This window comes from Austrofundulus limnaeus, unplaced genomic scaffold (genome assembly GCF_001266775.1).
Source record: "Austrofundulus limnaeus strain Quisiro unplaced genomic scaffold, Austrofundulus_limnaeus-1.0 Scaffold121, whole genome shotgun sequence".
In the NCBI taxonomy this organism is placed as follows: domain Eukaryota; kingdom Metazoa; phylum Chordata; class Actinopteri; order Cyprinodontiformes; family Rivulidae; genus Austrofundulus; species Austrofundulus limnaeus.
Window position 1 is genome coordinate 70,134 of NW_013952523.1, and position 13,909 is coordinate 84,042.

General features: G+C 38.6%; 1 protein-coding gene across 1 annotated transcript; it reads left to right on the top strand.

The window, feature by feature from the left end:
- The first annotated feature begins 260 nt into the window (after positions 1-260).
- Positions 261-13,699, top strand: LOC106522115 (TRPM8 channel-associated factor homolog). The gene is made up of 12 exons (XM_014014976.1): positions 261-429; positions 506-1,213; positions 1,302-1,518; positions 1,598-1,883; positions 5,688-5,980; positions 6,511-6,685; positions 6,788-6,882; positions 9,874-10,087; positions 10,303-10,533; positions 10,812-11,035; positions 12,978-13,088; positions 13,368-13,699. Exons 2-12 carry the CDS (start codon positions 534-536, stop codon positions 13,650-13,652), a joined length of 2,811 nt encoding a protein of 936 aa, XP_013870430.1. The 5' UTR covers positions 261-429; positions 506-533; the 3' UTR covers positions 13,653-13,699.
- The last annotated feature ends 210 nt before the right edge of the window (positions 13,700-13,909 follow it).

Here is a 13,909-nt window from a genome sequence, read left to right on the forward strand (position 1 = left end):
TCATTTTCACCAACAAATTTCAATCACGTTTGGATCTATTCTGTTGAAAAGTGTTGAAAGTAAACTGGTTGATCGTTGCATCATGTGGACAATCAATATTGGCATAGTTTCTGTGAAGTGTAAAGGTGAAAGTTTAACTTGCTCCTACTGCTGGGTCACCCCATGGAACACTTTAAATGGTGGTGTTGCCCCAACTCAGTAATAGAATAAATGTTTGAGGAACAAACACACTGTACACCTCTGCTGTGAAGAAAGGGGAGACTCTCTTTCCTTACTGTTCATTGGCTGATGACATTGGTCCCTCCCTCTATTCTCTTTTTATTTTTTTCCTTTAAATTGTAGGAAAATAATCTTTTCACCTCATCTTGGATATCTTGCATCATCCACTCTAATCCTCTGTGGAAGATTCAAAGTTGTATTCAGATAAAGGTAAACTTGTTACAATTCTGTTATTGATATATGAAACATAGATATTTAAATTTTAAGTCTTTTTTATTCCCTACAGAAAAGGATATTCTGACCCTACAGCATCAATGCTTTGTTACCAACTATGTTGTTTATTTACCCTACCACTTCTCATGATGTCCGACCAGCAGACCCTGTCTTACAAGTCTCTTGTGAAAAACCTAACGGACCTGGACCTGCAAAGCTCCAGTGTCCCCTGTGACCTGGAGCTGACAGGAGAAAATGCCTTTCCTGTATTGATGAACAGTGAGGGTCATGTCCTCATGGCTGCTTCTCTGTACGGCCAAGGACGAATTGTGGTTCTGGGCCATGAGCAGTACCTGACTCTGTGTCCTGCTCTGGTAGAAAATGCTCTGATCTGGCTGGGAGGAGGGAAATCTGAAAACTTGTCTGTGGGGGTGCACGAAAAACTAAAAGCAGTCTCTGATAACCTCAATAAATCCAACTTCCAAGTCAGTCTTGTTGAGGGTTTCAGTGAAAATCTAGGAGTTAATGTGTTTGTATCAGATGCCTATGAAGTTGGAGCAAGTGCAGGAGATCTGGTAGCCTTCATGAAAGCAGGAGGAGGGATCCTGATAGGGGGACAAGCATGGAACTGGACTGCACAAAACCCCAACGAAAACCTAATCCTTCAGTTTCCAGGGAATAAAGTGTCAGGGGTGGCAGGGATCTACTTTTCTGCACAATATGCAAAAGGAGAAAACCTGCCCATCAGCCCTGAAATCCCAAACTCTTGGAAATCCTTACAGTAAGTGTGCATTATGAGAAATATAAAAAAAAATTGTTTGAGTACTTTTTTTTTTAGCAATCCTGACTCTGGGTGTTAACATTCACAGCAACAAGATGAGTATCAAAAAAGATCTGGAGTTTTTGCTGAAAAGGATTTCAGAGTTTGACACTCAGGGAAGTTCCATCCCCTCTGAGGCTCTGATCCACGGCCCGCTTGCTTTTCCAATTGGTGCCACATATGATGGACAAGTGTTCTTGGCAGGAACCTACTATGGAAGAGGACGGGTCATACTGACGACACATGAATCTTTCCTAGAATATGAGGTACACTGAACCTAAAGCCATTTGTTGTGTTTTCCTGCTATAACTTTCTTAAATAATTAATGGGTCTCTATATTTGTAGCAACTGGAGCCATTTTGGAAAAATGCATTTCAGTGGTTGGACCAGGGCAGAAAGGGAGTCATAGGATTTGGCGAATGTACCAAAATGTTACCTGACTTTGAGTTTAGGAGTGAGAAGACAACATTCAAGCAAGACCTGAGTGTTTATGTGTGCACAATATGGAATGAAGAAGATCCTGAGAAAATCCAAAACTTTGTGGCAGAAGGAGGAGGTCTTGTGGTTGTTGGACAAGCCTGGTCCTGGGCAAACACAAACCCGACACAAAACCCATTGCAAGACTTACCAGGTACCATAATGCAATTCATTAACTTGAATTTGAGAATCAACCATTAATGAAATAGATTGACACAATCAGTCAGACAGCTGATCATAAATATTTTTGAAGTCATAAATAAATATTAAATAAATAAAATTTTAAAGTATGCAGGAGAGAAAAGACTCACAAAACATTCTGAAATATAAATTGTTAAAAAGGAAACAAAAGGAATTGCAAATGTGGATTATATAATGTGAATAAGTAAGTGAAGTGTATAATGTGTCGCAAAATAAAAAATGCTGTCAGCAAAATTTACAAACAGTTGTCAAGTACCACATGTTTGTTTACCTATGGAAGTGGCAAAGGCATCTAAAACTAGATTAACAACAGTGACAAACATGTTGAAACCCTCTGGAAATCAGAAAATACTGTGAACGCATTGATACATATTTATACTCAAATTTGTTGAGTATGCAGGTAAAAAGTTACATTTATTGAAGCGGTAAACTTGTTGGTACAGCAGCAGTTTCACAAAAACCATGTGTGTTTGAATGTTGTCCTGCTTGATCCCTGATATTTATTCTTGCCAGCTCTCTTTTTTCTATGTTTTCATGTTTAGCAGCAAATTCACTTGTAATTCCACTTCAGCATCTTCTTTGCGATTCTACGATTGTCTGAGTCATCCATTCCTTATCTTTTACATATTCTGGAGTCGGACAGCAGCTTGAGCAGGGAAGCCAGGACTTTTCTTTCCCCATCCATCTCTTACAACTCTTCTGGGAGGATTTCAAGGTATTCTCATGTCAAACGGAAGACAGTCTCTCCCTTGTGTCCTGGGTCTTCCTCGAAGCCTCCTCCTAGTCAGACATGTCTGAAATGCCTCTTTAGTTAGGCGTCTAGGAGGCATCCTTACCAGATATTCGTACAACCTCAACTGGCTCCTCTTGAACTTCTCATCCTAGCTCTAAGGGAGAGTCCTGCTACCCTGTGAAAAAAATTGTTTCGACCACCTATATCCACAATCTCATTCTTTCGTTTACTGCCCAAAGATTGTGGCCATAGGTGAAGGTAGAAACTTAGACCATCAGGTAAACAGAGATTCACCTTGTACCTCGGCTCCCTCTTCAACACAACAGACCAGTACTGAGTCTGCAAAATTTTGGAAGCTTCACAGATTTATCCATCAATCTTATGCTCCATTATTTCTTCACTCGTGTACAAAAATTGATGATACTTGAACCTCCTTCACTTTAGGCAGAACCTCACCCCCAAACCAGAGAGAGCTATCCATCCTTCTCCGACTGAGGACCATGGACTCAGATTCGGAGGTGCTCCTAATTTCACCTGTTTCACATTCGGCTGTAAACTGCTCCAGTGAAATCTGAAGATGACAACACAACGACACCAACAGGACCACATCATCTGCAAAAAGCAGAGATGCGATCCTAAGGCCACCAAAACGGATCCCCTCAACACCTCGGCTGCGCCTAGAAATTCTTTCCATGAAAGTTAACAGCAGAATCTGTGACAATGGGCAGGCCTGGTAGAAACAAACTCTCATTTGAAGGGGTCCGACTCACTGCTGGCAATGGAAACCAAACTCTTCACTGCTTGTTTAAGGACTGAATGGCCCACAACAATGGACTCACAGCGGACCTTGAGGAACACAGTGGTATGCCTTCTCCAAGTCCACTAAACACATGTAGACTGGATTGGCAGACTCCCATGACCACCTGAGGATCCTAGTGAGAGTAAATACAGTAGCTGGTCCAGTGTTCCATCTTGAATCTGAGGTTTGACCATCAATTGAACTCACTTCTCTAAGACCCTAGAATAGACCTTACTAAGGAGGCTAAGGAAAGTGATGCCTCTGTAATTGGAACACACCTTCTGGTCCTGCTTTTTGAAGAGGGAAACTACCACCCCAGTCTGCCAGTCTAGTGGCACTGCCACCGATGTCCATGCGATGTTGCAATGATGTGTCAACCACAACATCACAACATCTAGAGCGCCAAGAAAATCAGGGTGGATTTTATCAACCCCGAAGCCCTGCTGCCACAAAGCTTTGTAACTATACTATATTGCCAAAAGTATTTGCTCACCCATCCAAGTGACTTTAAACCAGTGCACAAAGCAAGGTTCATAAAGACATGGATGGCAGAGTCTGGTGTGGATGGACTTGACTGGCCTGCACAGAGTCCTGACCTCAACCCGATAGAACACCTTTGGGATGAATTAGAGTGGAGACTGAGAGCCAGGTCTTCTATCCAACATCAGTATGTGACTTCACAAATGCACTTCTGGAAGAATGGTCAAAAAATCCCATAAACACACTCCTAAGCCTTGTGGACAGCCTTCCCAGAAGAGCACAAGCTGTTCTAGCTGCAAAGGGTGGACCAACGTCATATCGAACCCTTGTGGATTAGGAATGGGATGTCATATGTGAATCAAGGCAAGTGAGACAATACTTTTGGCAAGATAGTGTACCTCTGCAACATCATCCCCAATTAAGAACAGACCGACCTCTAAGTCCTCAGACTCAGATTCCTCCATAGAAGACATGCTGTGGGATGGAGAAGTTTCAAGATGTATTTATTCCACCTCCCGACGACATCACTTGTTGAGGTCCATAGCACCTGACTTTCACTGAATAAAGTGTTAGTAAAGTGCTGCTTCCCTTGCCACAGCCACTGGATGATTTGCCCATAATCTTCTCAGAACAGATCAAGAGTCTTTACCTAAGGTCTAAAGAACTTCTCCCACATCTGAGCTTTTGCTTTAGCAAAACCATATTTTTACATACACAGCCCATAGTTAGTTATAGTTAGTTAGTTATAAACTTTATTAATGTCATAAAACAAAATTCTATGTACAATAAAAAAGAAAATACAAATAAAATGAAATGAAAGGTGGCAGAGAAGAAAAAAATCTTATATCTGCCCCTTTTTTCTCAAATATAGATTCAAACTATAAGGATCTTCAATTAACAAAACAAAAAAAAACATTGAAACTTCATGAAACAACAAAGTGAATGTCTTCATATTAAACAATTTCATATTTTTTAACAGTCCAGTCTTTATCATTCTCTTAAATATGCATATTGATGTGGCACTTTTAACACTGTCTTCTAAATTATTCCACAGTCTCACTCCTTGAGTGAGGTGCATCGTCCTTTCAAACACATTCTAAATTTAGATTTCATGAACATCTCTATTCCCTTAAGATTATTACAACTTTCTCTCGTTGTAAAATTTATCTGAACATTTAAAAGTAATGCATTTCAGTGTGCTTTATACAGAACTAACAAAATATTATCATCAGTCAAATCATAGAATTTCATTAATTTCAGTTTACAAAATAATATATTAGAGGGATAAAGATAATTTTTTCAAGTGATGACTTATAGCCCTTTTTGCAAAATAAAAACAGGATGTGTATTAGTCTTACATGCTTTTCCCCATATCTCAACACAATAGACCAAGTGTGGAACAATTAATGCATTATATAACATATACAAAACTTTATCATTGAACAAGTCCCTTACTTTGTAAAGCAATGCAATAGATATTGCTAGTTTTATTCTCAGATAATTTATATGAGGTTTCCTTGTCAGTTTCTCATCATAGTAGGTCAATCATGTGACTCAAACTTCACTTTTTTGTGAGATTCTGCCAATTGCTTTGTTTGCATTGAGTATATCTGAAAAACTGCTTGAGTAAACTATTTTAAACCTCACCATTTGATATAGTTCAAGATAAGCATATTTCATGTTGTTTGCAGTAAATACCTTTAATTTGGGTTACTTCTCAAATTTGTATATTTCCTGTGTTTCAGGAAACAAAATCCTAAACAAAATGGGCTTAAGTGTATTGAAGAGCATAGCTAGGAGAGGAATCTATCCAACTCCTGACCCAAGCCAGGCCAACCAATTCCACATCAGTCATCTTCTGCATCGTTTGGCTTCTCATGCAATTGACGGCACAGAACTTACCAAGCAAGATGAGGAGAACTTTGAGCAAATGAGAACAAAGTTCTCCCTTTTCTTGAGCATGAAAGCTTACGACAGCTCCTTCTACACACAGACTCTGTCCAAGGTCACCGACATCATAAGAATTTGCAAGCCCATGGTGGGTAACATTAAATCTAATTTATAAGTCAGAAATATTTTTCTTGTGCAGTGAATTTTGTAAACTTAATCGGTCTTTTGTCAAACCTTTATGACATATGGAGATGGTGTCACTAACACAAAGATGAGGCAGAGCTTGATGTGGCCATGAAGATGTTAAAGTTTTGATTAGGTGAGACTAAAATGGATAGGAGTAGGAATAATGATATCAGAGAGACAGGTCAAACTAAGCAGTTTGGAGACAAAGTTAGGCAAAACTGAGATGGTTTGAATGTGTAGAAAATTAATAGTGAACATAATGGACAAAAAATGAAGATCATAGGGCTGCCAAGTAGGAGGCAATGAAGAAGACCAGAAACAAAGTTCATGGATGTAGTAAGGATCCAGAGGGTTTGTGTGACAGAGGAAGATACAAGAAATACAGCGAGATAAGGTTGAAATGTTATCACAATCAAAAACTACACTAAAATGTTTTTCTCAATCAATTCTTATAACACATTTTTATACATTTCTCATAAACTCCATTTCAAGGTGAGCAAGGAGAATCCTTTGAAGAGTCCCAAGGACCTTGTATTGATAAATCTAGCAGCTGATTTGTATGAATACTCCTTAAACAGAGAAGCTGTCCTGAGCTATGTCATCCAGAATGTAACCAAACTGCCTGTTGTCAACAACCAAACAGTCAAGATTAACGTCAAGACAGAAGGTTAGATCTCACACTTAAAAATAATTGATTGGAATAAATCTAAAATGCAAAAAACTTTATTTAATTTTTTACACTGTAACACTTTTGTTTCTTGTGTGACAGAAAATGAAGAGTGGGTCAGTACAGGTCTGTACCTCTCTCCTGGCATGGAGACCTGGATCACCTTACCACTGAAGTTTGTTAATGAACAATGGAAGGTATTGTATGTAATTTGAATGATTTCTCGTTTTATTTTAATAGTTTAAATAATGTAGTTGTTATATTCACATGGAAACTGTTAAAAGAAAAAAAATCTTATCTGATGTAGCATAGCTGCCAAACAAAATGTATTCATAACTAGAAGCACTCGGAGAGTGCAAACTTCTGCCAAGACCAATTTTCCCCATCCTGTAAGAGTTAATGCGCAAAAGCAGAGATGGAAACACATTTGCCAAATAAGTTCTGACATAGCAAACATTTAAGCAGGCAGTATGCACGGGATTTCTTCTCGCTGGAGTCCAGTGTGAAAAAAAAGTCAGATTCGTCACCCGACGTTATTCATGTCAAACTGGTGTCAGATTAAGCTCCTAAGTTTTCATCAGTCATATTTGACCATGTAAAACGTCTGTTTTATCCCCTTGTATGAGTTTGTAATGGTTTGACTCTCTTTATAAAGTGCTTCCTGGCTTCCCCCGTCTCCAAACTTTGAGGCCCGGCATCTCTCTGTTTACAAGCCTAGTAGCGAGAAACTGTTTTGATTGGTTGTTTCGGAAATGTGGTGTGTTTGAGGAAATGGGAAAAATAACTTTCATGGTGCAGTCACGCACTTCCTGGTCACAAAATGTTCTGTAAATGCGCATATTATGGCAAAAATTATTTATCATTAAATCTGGTTTTAACATTACTTTTATAAAGTTTGAAGTCCGTGCTGTCCAATCAGCTCACTGTTTTTTACAGAAGCCCTGTGAAAGCATCACAGCTTTGCCGATCTCAGAGTGTTAAAAGAAAAAAAATCCTGTATCCGCATCATGATCTGGAACATCACCAAAATTTAAAGGTGTGTTCCTTGGCCCAGTACCCACATGTGGTAAAATGTCATGACAATCCGTCCACAAGTTTTTGAGTAATGTTGTCCAAAGACAGACAGACAGACAGACAGACAGACAGACAGACAGACAGACAGACAGACAGACAGACAGACAGACAGACAGACAGACNAGACAGACAGACAGACAGACAGACAGACAGACAGACAGACAGACAGACAGACAGACAGACAGACAGACAGACAGACAGACATACGTGACCGAAAAATTACCTCACTCTTGGCGGAGGTAATAATAATTCAGGTTTTATTTTGTAAAAGAGGCTACATCTGTCAAATAAGCAAATTAAAATGAAATATATATTGGAGTTAAGCCTTGTTTCATACTCTGCAAGACTTGAGAAATTTGTTTACTTGAGCTGTCAAGATCATAAACAAAGTTTGACATTAATAAGTCAAGAAGAACTCAAGGGCAGAACCCCTGGGATCCTCAATGACCCTCCCTTTGCAGAACTGATAGCTTCCCATCAGCGTCACTGTTCTTTTGTTTAAACAGATTATTTGACATTTGCAGAATTGCTGCCAACGCTCTCCTCTGCGCATAAAGTTGGGGTTTACTTTTTCCACAACTTAGTAATTTGTGCTTCTTTATATTCCCTCAAAGATTTATTGTTGTTATACCAATAAACAATGGAGAAGTAGAAAGGAGAGTGAAAACACCACAAGCATTCTCGTCTTCACTACTGAATGAAAATTACTGTATGTAACATTCCAAAATAAACATAAACAAGAATGTACTGTAAATGTAGCTTAGGAAAAGTGGTTGCCTCCAGGACACAATAACTTGGGTTAAATTGTGCATTTTTACAGTATTATTAATCAGAGACAAAAAATAAATTAAAATGCAAAATAATCAATAATAAAAATACAACAGTTGCTCTCCTGTGCACAAAAACATAATAAAAAAAATGCACAAATAGTAACTCTGACTTGCAAAATAAGTGAATATGTTAAATGATAAATTGTACTTTCCAGTCACTCATATTCCACTTTGACACTAAACATAATAGCTTGTCTGAGCTTCACACTGTACACAAGGGAACATGATATTTGCATTGACCTTCTGCACAATCCATTACAGCAAAGCACCATCTTGGTAAAATACTGAATGTGGATATTTACCTGTCATCATAAGAAAGGTTTTCCCATCATTTTCCCTCATGGACTTCCAGTCCAGCACAAAACCAGAAGTACCAAGAAGCATTTGGGCAAAGTCTTAGAAAAACCTGATTTAATTGTCACAACACTGTAACGACACAAAACTTTGCATCGCTTTGAGTACAWTAAATGTGCAAACCTGTAAATAGAACAACATATACCACAACTAACATTCTTTACATACAAAATAACAAATAGTATTTTAATACACTTGAAACTCTTTAAGAAATACAATTACACCTAAATGGAAAATATGAAATAAGTTTACCACCTGGTACATAAACATTTCCACTTTAAATCCACAAGCTAACTTCAGGTTTCTGACCAATCATACAAAAGTCTTCAGACACCACCGTGAAAAAGTTTTTTGCAGATAATGTGTGAACAAGTCGCAAGAACTTTCAAACAAGGGACATGAGGGAAAAAAGTACTTAATTTCTCACATCCCTGGGATAAAAAAACAAAATTTTTACTTCTTGTCAAATATGTAGTAGGAATCTTTTTTGTCAAAAGCCCAAGATTTTCTAAAGTATTCTTATTAGATGTACAAAGCATATTAGATTAAACAACATCACATGACAAAAGGCAACATTTTAACTATTGTCTTGCACAAATAGTTAGTGTTCAGAAAATGTGTGTGTGTGTGGTNGGGGGGGGGGTCAGTCTTCTTAACCAAATTTTTGGTCAGAACGAGTAAAGCAGAGAGCGGTAAAGCCAATTGTTTTTTTTTTTTAGATCAGTTAGCTGTGGCAGTCATCTTGAAGTAGGTTGACTTCAGAAGTTGCATCCTTTGATTACTGGGTTCTGTTAAGAGCAGACATACACACATGAAGAGGCTAAAATATTACAAGTTTTTTCATTAGAGCATAGGTTGATATAAATTATATCACAAATGTGAACCACGTGGAGCGTCTCCTTGCAGTAACACACAGTCTTTCTTTTAAAGATCCAGATTGGCAGCCAGAAGGACCATCTTTATGACAAAGATGAGTACTACAGAGCACCGATTGTCATTAAGACATTCCCTGTTACATCAGAAAGGATGCAGGTGTGGAACATGTGGGGAGGACTCATCTACCTGCTGGCTCCACCCAACATAATAGCAAATGAAGAAGAAATTGTCGTGGAGGTGGCTGTGTCTGCTCCTTATTACAAGACTGGTGAGTGTCGCTATTTAAACATGCTTTACAACAGGCTCTATGAAAAATCATTTGCCTCACAAAGTAGTTCCTCCTAATGAATAACATAATAGATTTTATTTTTTACTTTGCTGTGTACTGTATAGTTCAGCTCTCTGTGTTTTTCATGTCATTTAAAATGATTGTAACTTCCAGAGGCTGTTTTCATCACAACTTCCCCCCTTGTTTCACTTCAGGTGTGACAAAAGCAGAAGACTGGTCTTTAATACGTGAAGCTCCTGCACCCTGGGCAGAGTTTGAGTTTGACAATATCATCCTCACTTTGCCATCAAATAATATTCGAAATCTGGATTTTCCTCTGGAGATGGAAAAAATATGGAATGACATCATGAAGGGTATTGCAGATTTGTCTTCCATCCATTTCATTAGAAAAGAACGAATAGTGGCTGATGTGCAACTTTCTAGGGGTAAGAGTACTTCTTTTTTCCTGTTTTACCTTTTTAAAAATATTTAGAACATTTTTCATCTACATGTATGAGACAAGATAAAATAATGTTCTGCTGGAAATTGTTTTATGCAGACGTAAACAAATCTTCTTGAAGTTGCTTTCTAAACAGGCTTTGGGACTGGAGATTGTTAATAATAAAGAAGAAGAGTGTGCTTTTATGAGCATCAACATGATTTCTAGTTCATTTCTCATTTACTCAGGGAGACATTAAGAAAAACTGATGTTTTCTCCTGCTAGGTTGGATGCATGCAGGGTATCCTGTTATGGTACACTTATCTTCAGCACCAAGACTGTCCAATGTAGAATATATCAGGACCACAGGTTTGTGGGGAGAGATTCATGAACTGGGACACAACCAGCAGAGAAGTCGTTCAGAGTTTTCTCCTCACACCACAGAGGCTACATGTAATCTGTGGTCCCTGTATGTGAATGAAGAGGTTCTTGGAGTCGACAGGGCAAAGGTATGTTTATTCATTTTTGTCAGAGAAAAGTCTACAAAATATGTTTTTTTAAAGCACATGAAAAATTTCTGGTTATTTGAGAGTCTCTGTAATTCAGTAACATTTTTGATGTCAGTTTGGCATTAGCTCATTTAATCCCATCGGTGGTGACCATAACATGTAGTTTTGTCTGTAAGGCTCCATAAATGTTACTGAGTAACGTTATATTCATTAATTACACACAGACTGATAAATTATATCAGTATAATATATTATTATATGGGCTGTTAGGTCCCTGTATGATTGTTGTTGTTTTAGTGAGTCGGGCTCGTTTCCAGTGAGAGTTGGACTCTGCCAAGTTTGTCCTTTGTCGCTGGTTCTGTCATAACTTATAAGGACAGAATTTCTAGGTGCAGCCAAGGTGTTGAGGAGATCCTTTTTGGTGACTTTAGGATCACATCTCTGCTTTTTGCGGATGATGTGGTCCTATTGGCTTCATCAGATCAAGATCTCCAGCTCTCACTGGAGCGGTTCACAGCTGAGTGTAAAGCAGCCGGGATGAAGATCAGTGCCTCCATATCTGAGACAATGGTCTTGAGCCGGAAAAGGGTAGAGTGCCTCCATTGGGTTGGGAAGAGTTCCTGCCCCAAGTGAAGGAGTTTAAGTATCTCAGGGTCTTGTTCACGAATGAAGGAAGATGGAAGCGGGAGATTGACAGGCAGACTGGTGCTGCGTCTGCAGTGACGCGGACGCTGTACTGGTCTGTCATAGGCAAAGCTCTCGGTTTACCGGTCGATCTATGTTCCTTCTAGGGGTGTAATGATACATCGATCTATATCGTTATATAGATTTGAATGGTTCATGATTCCATTATATCGAGGCAAAATGCAAATATCGATCTATATCGTCATCATATGCTTGATGAGAATCAATATCATATGCCCATCGAAAACAATGACTTTGTTAGATGGGCATATGATATCGCATTATATCGATCGCAGACGTGAATTGAATTGAATCAAAATCATATCATGACAGACTTTGTGATATTGAAAAATATCGAATCGTCATCCAAACATATCGATGTAATATTGTATCGTGATAAAGCTGGTGATTTACACCCCTAGTTCCTACCCTCATCTATGGTCATGAGCTTTGGGTAGTGACCGAAAGGATCGTGGATACAAGCAGCTAAAATGAGTTTCCTCCGCAGGGTGTCTGAGCTCTCCCTTAGAGATAGGGTGAGAAGCTCGGTCATCCGGGAGGGACTCTGAGTAGAGCCGCTGCTCCTCCACRTCGAGAGGAGCCAGTTGAGGTGGCTGGGGCATCTGGTTAGGATGCCTCCTGGACGCCTCCCTGGTAAGGTATTCCGGGCACGTCCCACCGGGAGGAGGCCCCGAGGAAGACCCAGGACACGCTGGAGGGACTATGTTTCTCAGCTGGCCTGGGAACACCTTGGGATTCACCCAGAGGAGCTTTATTGAAGTTTTATGTTCAACTTGGATCACACAAGTGTTATGCATGTTTCCTGGTGAATGTTGCACTAAAATGTTATAAGGACAAGATCACAACTATAACTGAACAATATAACAAATGTTGCACTAAAGTAATGCTGTTGCAAGTCACAAATGAAGAACAATGTTCACAAATGATTTTATCAATCGATGAAAAACAGAATTAGCTCATCTAAGTGAGAGTACTACACATTAACCCACAGGACACAATTGTGACCAGTTATAAAATACACTTTTTTATATATAATTCAACAATTTTTTAAGGCTACCAATGACATCTGATTAGGATATTTTCATGTCTTGGAAAAATTTGATATTAAATGGGTAAGTGTCAAAATACTGTATGTGCTGCAGCAAATGGAAAACAAATTCTTGTTGTTTACCTATAATTTGGATCACACTGTGCACTTTTATCTTTTTCTAAGAAATCATAAATGCTTGTAATGCAGGCCAATGGTGTGACTCCAGAATTTCGGGAGGGAGTTATAAAAGACTACATACAGGGAGGCAGGAACTTCTCTGACTGGTATAAATGGACCGCCCTTGAGACGTACATGCAGGTGAGGACAAACAAAATAAATATTTTTTTCTGCAAAATATATAAGCTTCTGTTGCACTGACGTCTGTACTGTTACTGAAGTGTGACACCACACTGGCAAAATAAACTAAATATATTTGCAAAATGTGATTAGAAAAAGCAAGTCTAATGTCTCACGTTTCTTTTCTCATAGTGATAATTGTGCATGCTATTATAATCAAAATCATAGCAAAATCATTGTATTTTACACATGCAAACAAATGGGATGACATCGTCCTGTGTCGGTTTTTCTTCCATGTAGCTACAAGATAAGTTTGGTTGGGATGCCTTTAAGCAGGTGATTGCTGTCTACCACAAGATGAGCAACTTTCCCACTGACAACACAGGAAAGATGAATCTGTACGCTGAGACTTTCTCTCAGGCTGTCAACATGGATCTGACTGGATTCTTCAAAGTCTGGGGATGGCCCATTGATGCAACTACTGAGGAGAAACTGTCGAGCCTGCCTCCCTGGTCTGATCACCCCATGGTCCAGTATGATATACCATCAGACAGCTATGGATTAAAGAACACCAATATACTTTAGTTACAACTGCTTTCATCAATTAAACTATGTACATTTTTGGAAATCCATTGAAGTATTTTTGTTATTTTATTGATTGTTTCTGCATTTTGACTTTATGCTTTTATTTTGAAAGAATGTAACAAGTATCAGATGCACTTTTTAAGGTATTTAGAATGAAATGGTCTTTCTAGTTTAAGAAAAGTGTAGTACATTTGTTTTGGAAAAGGAATAAAGGCCACTTATATAAATAAAAATAAAGGTCACAATAACCTTATTAT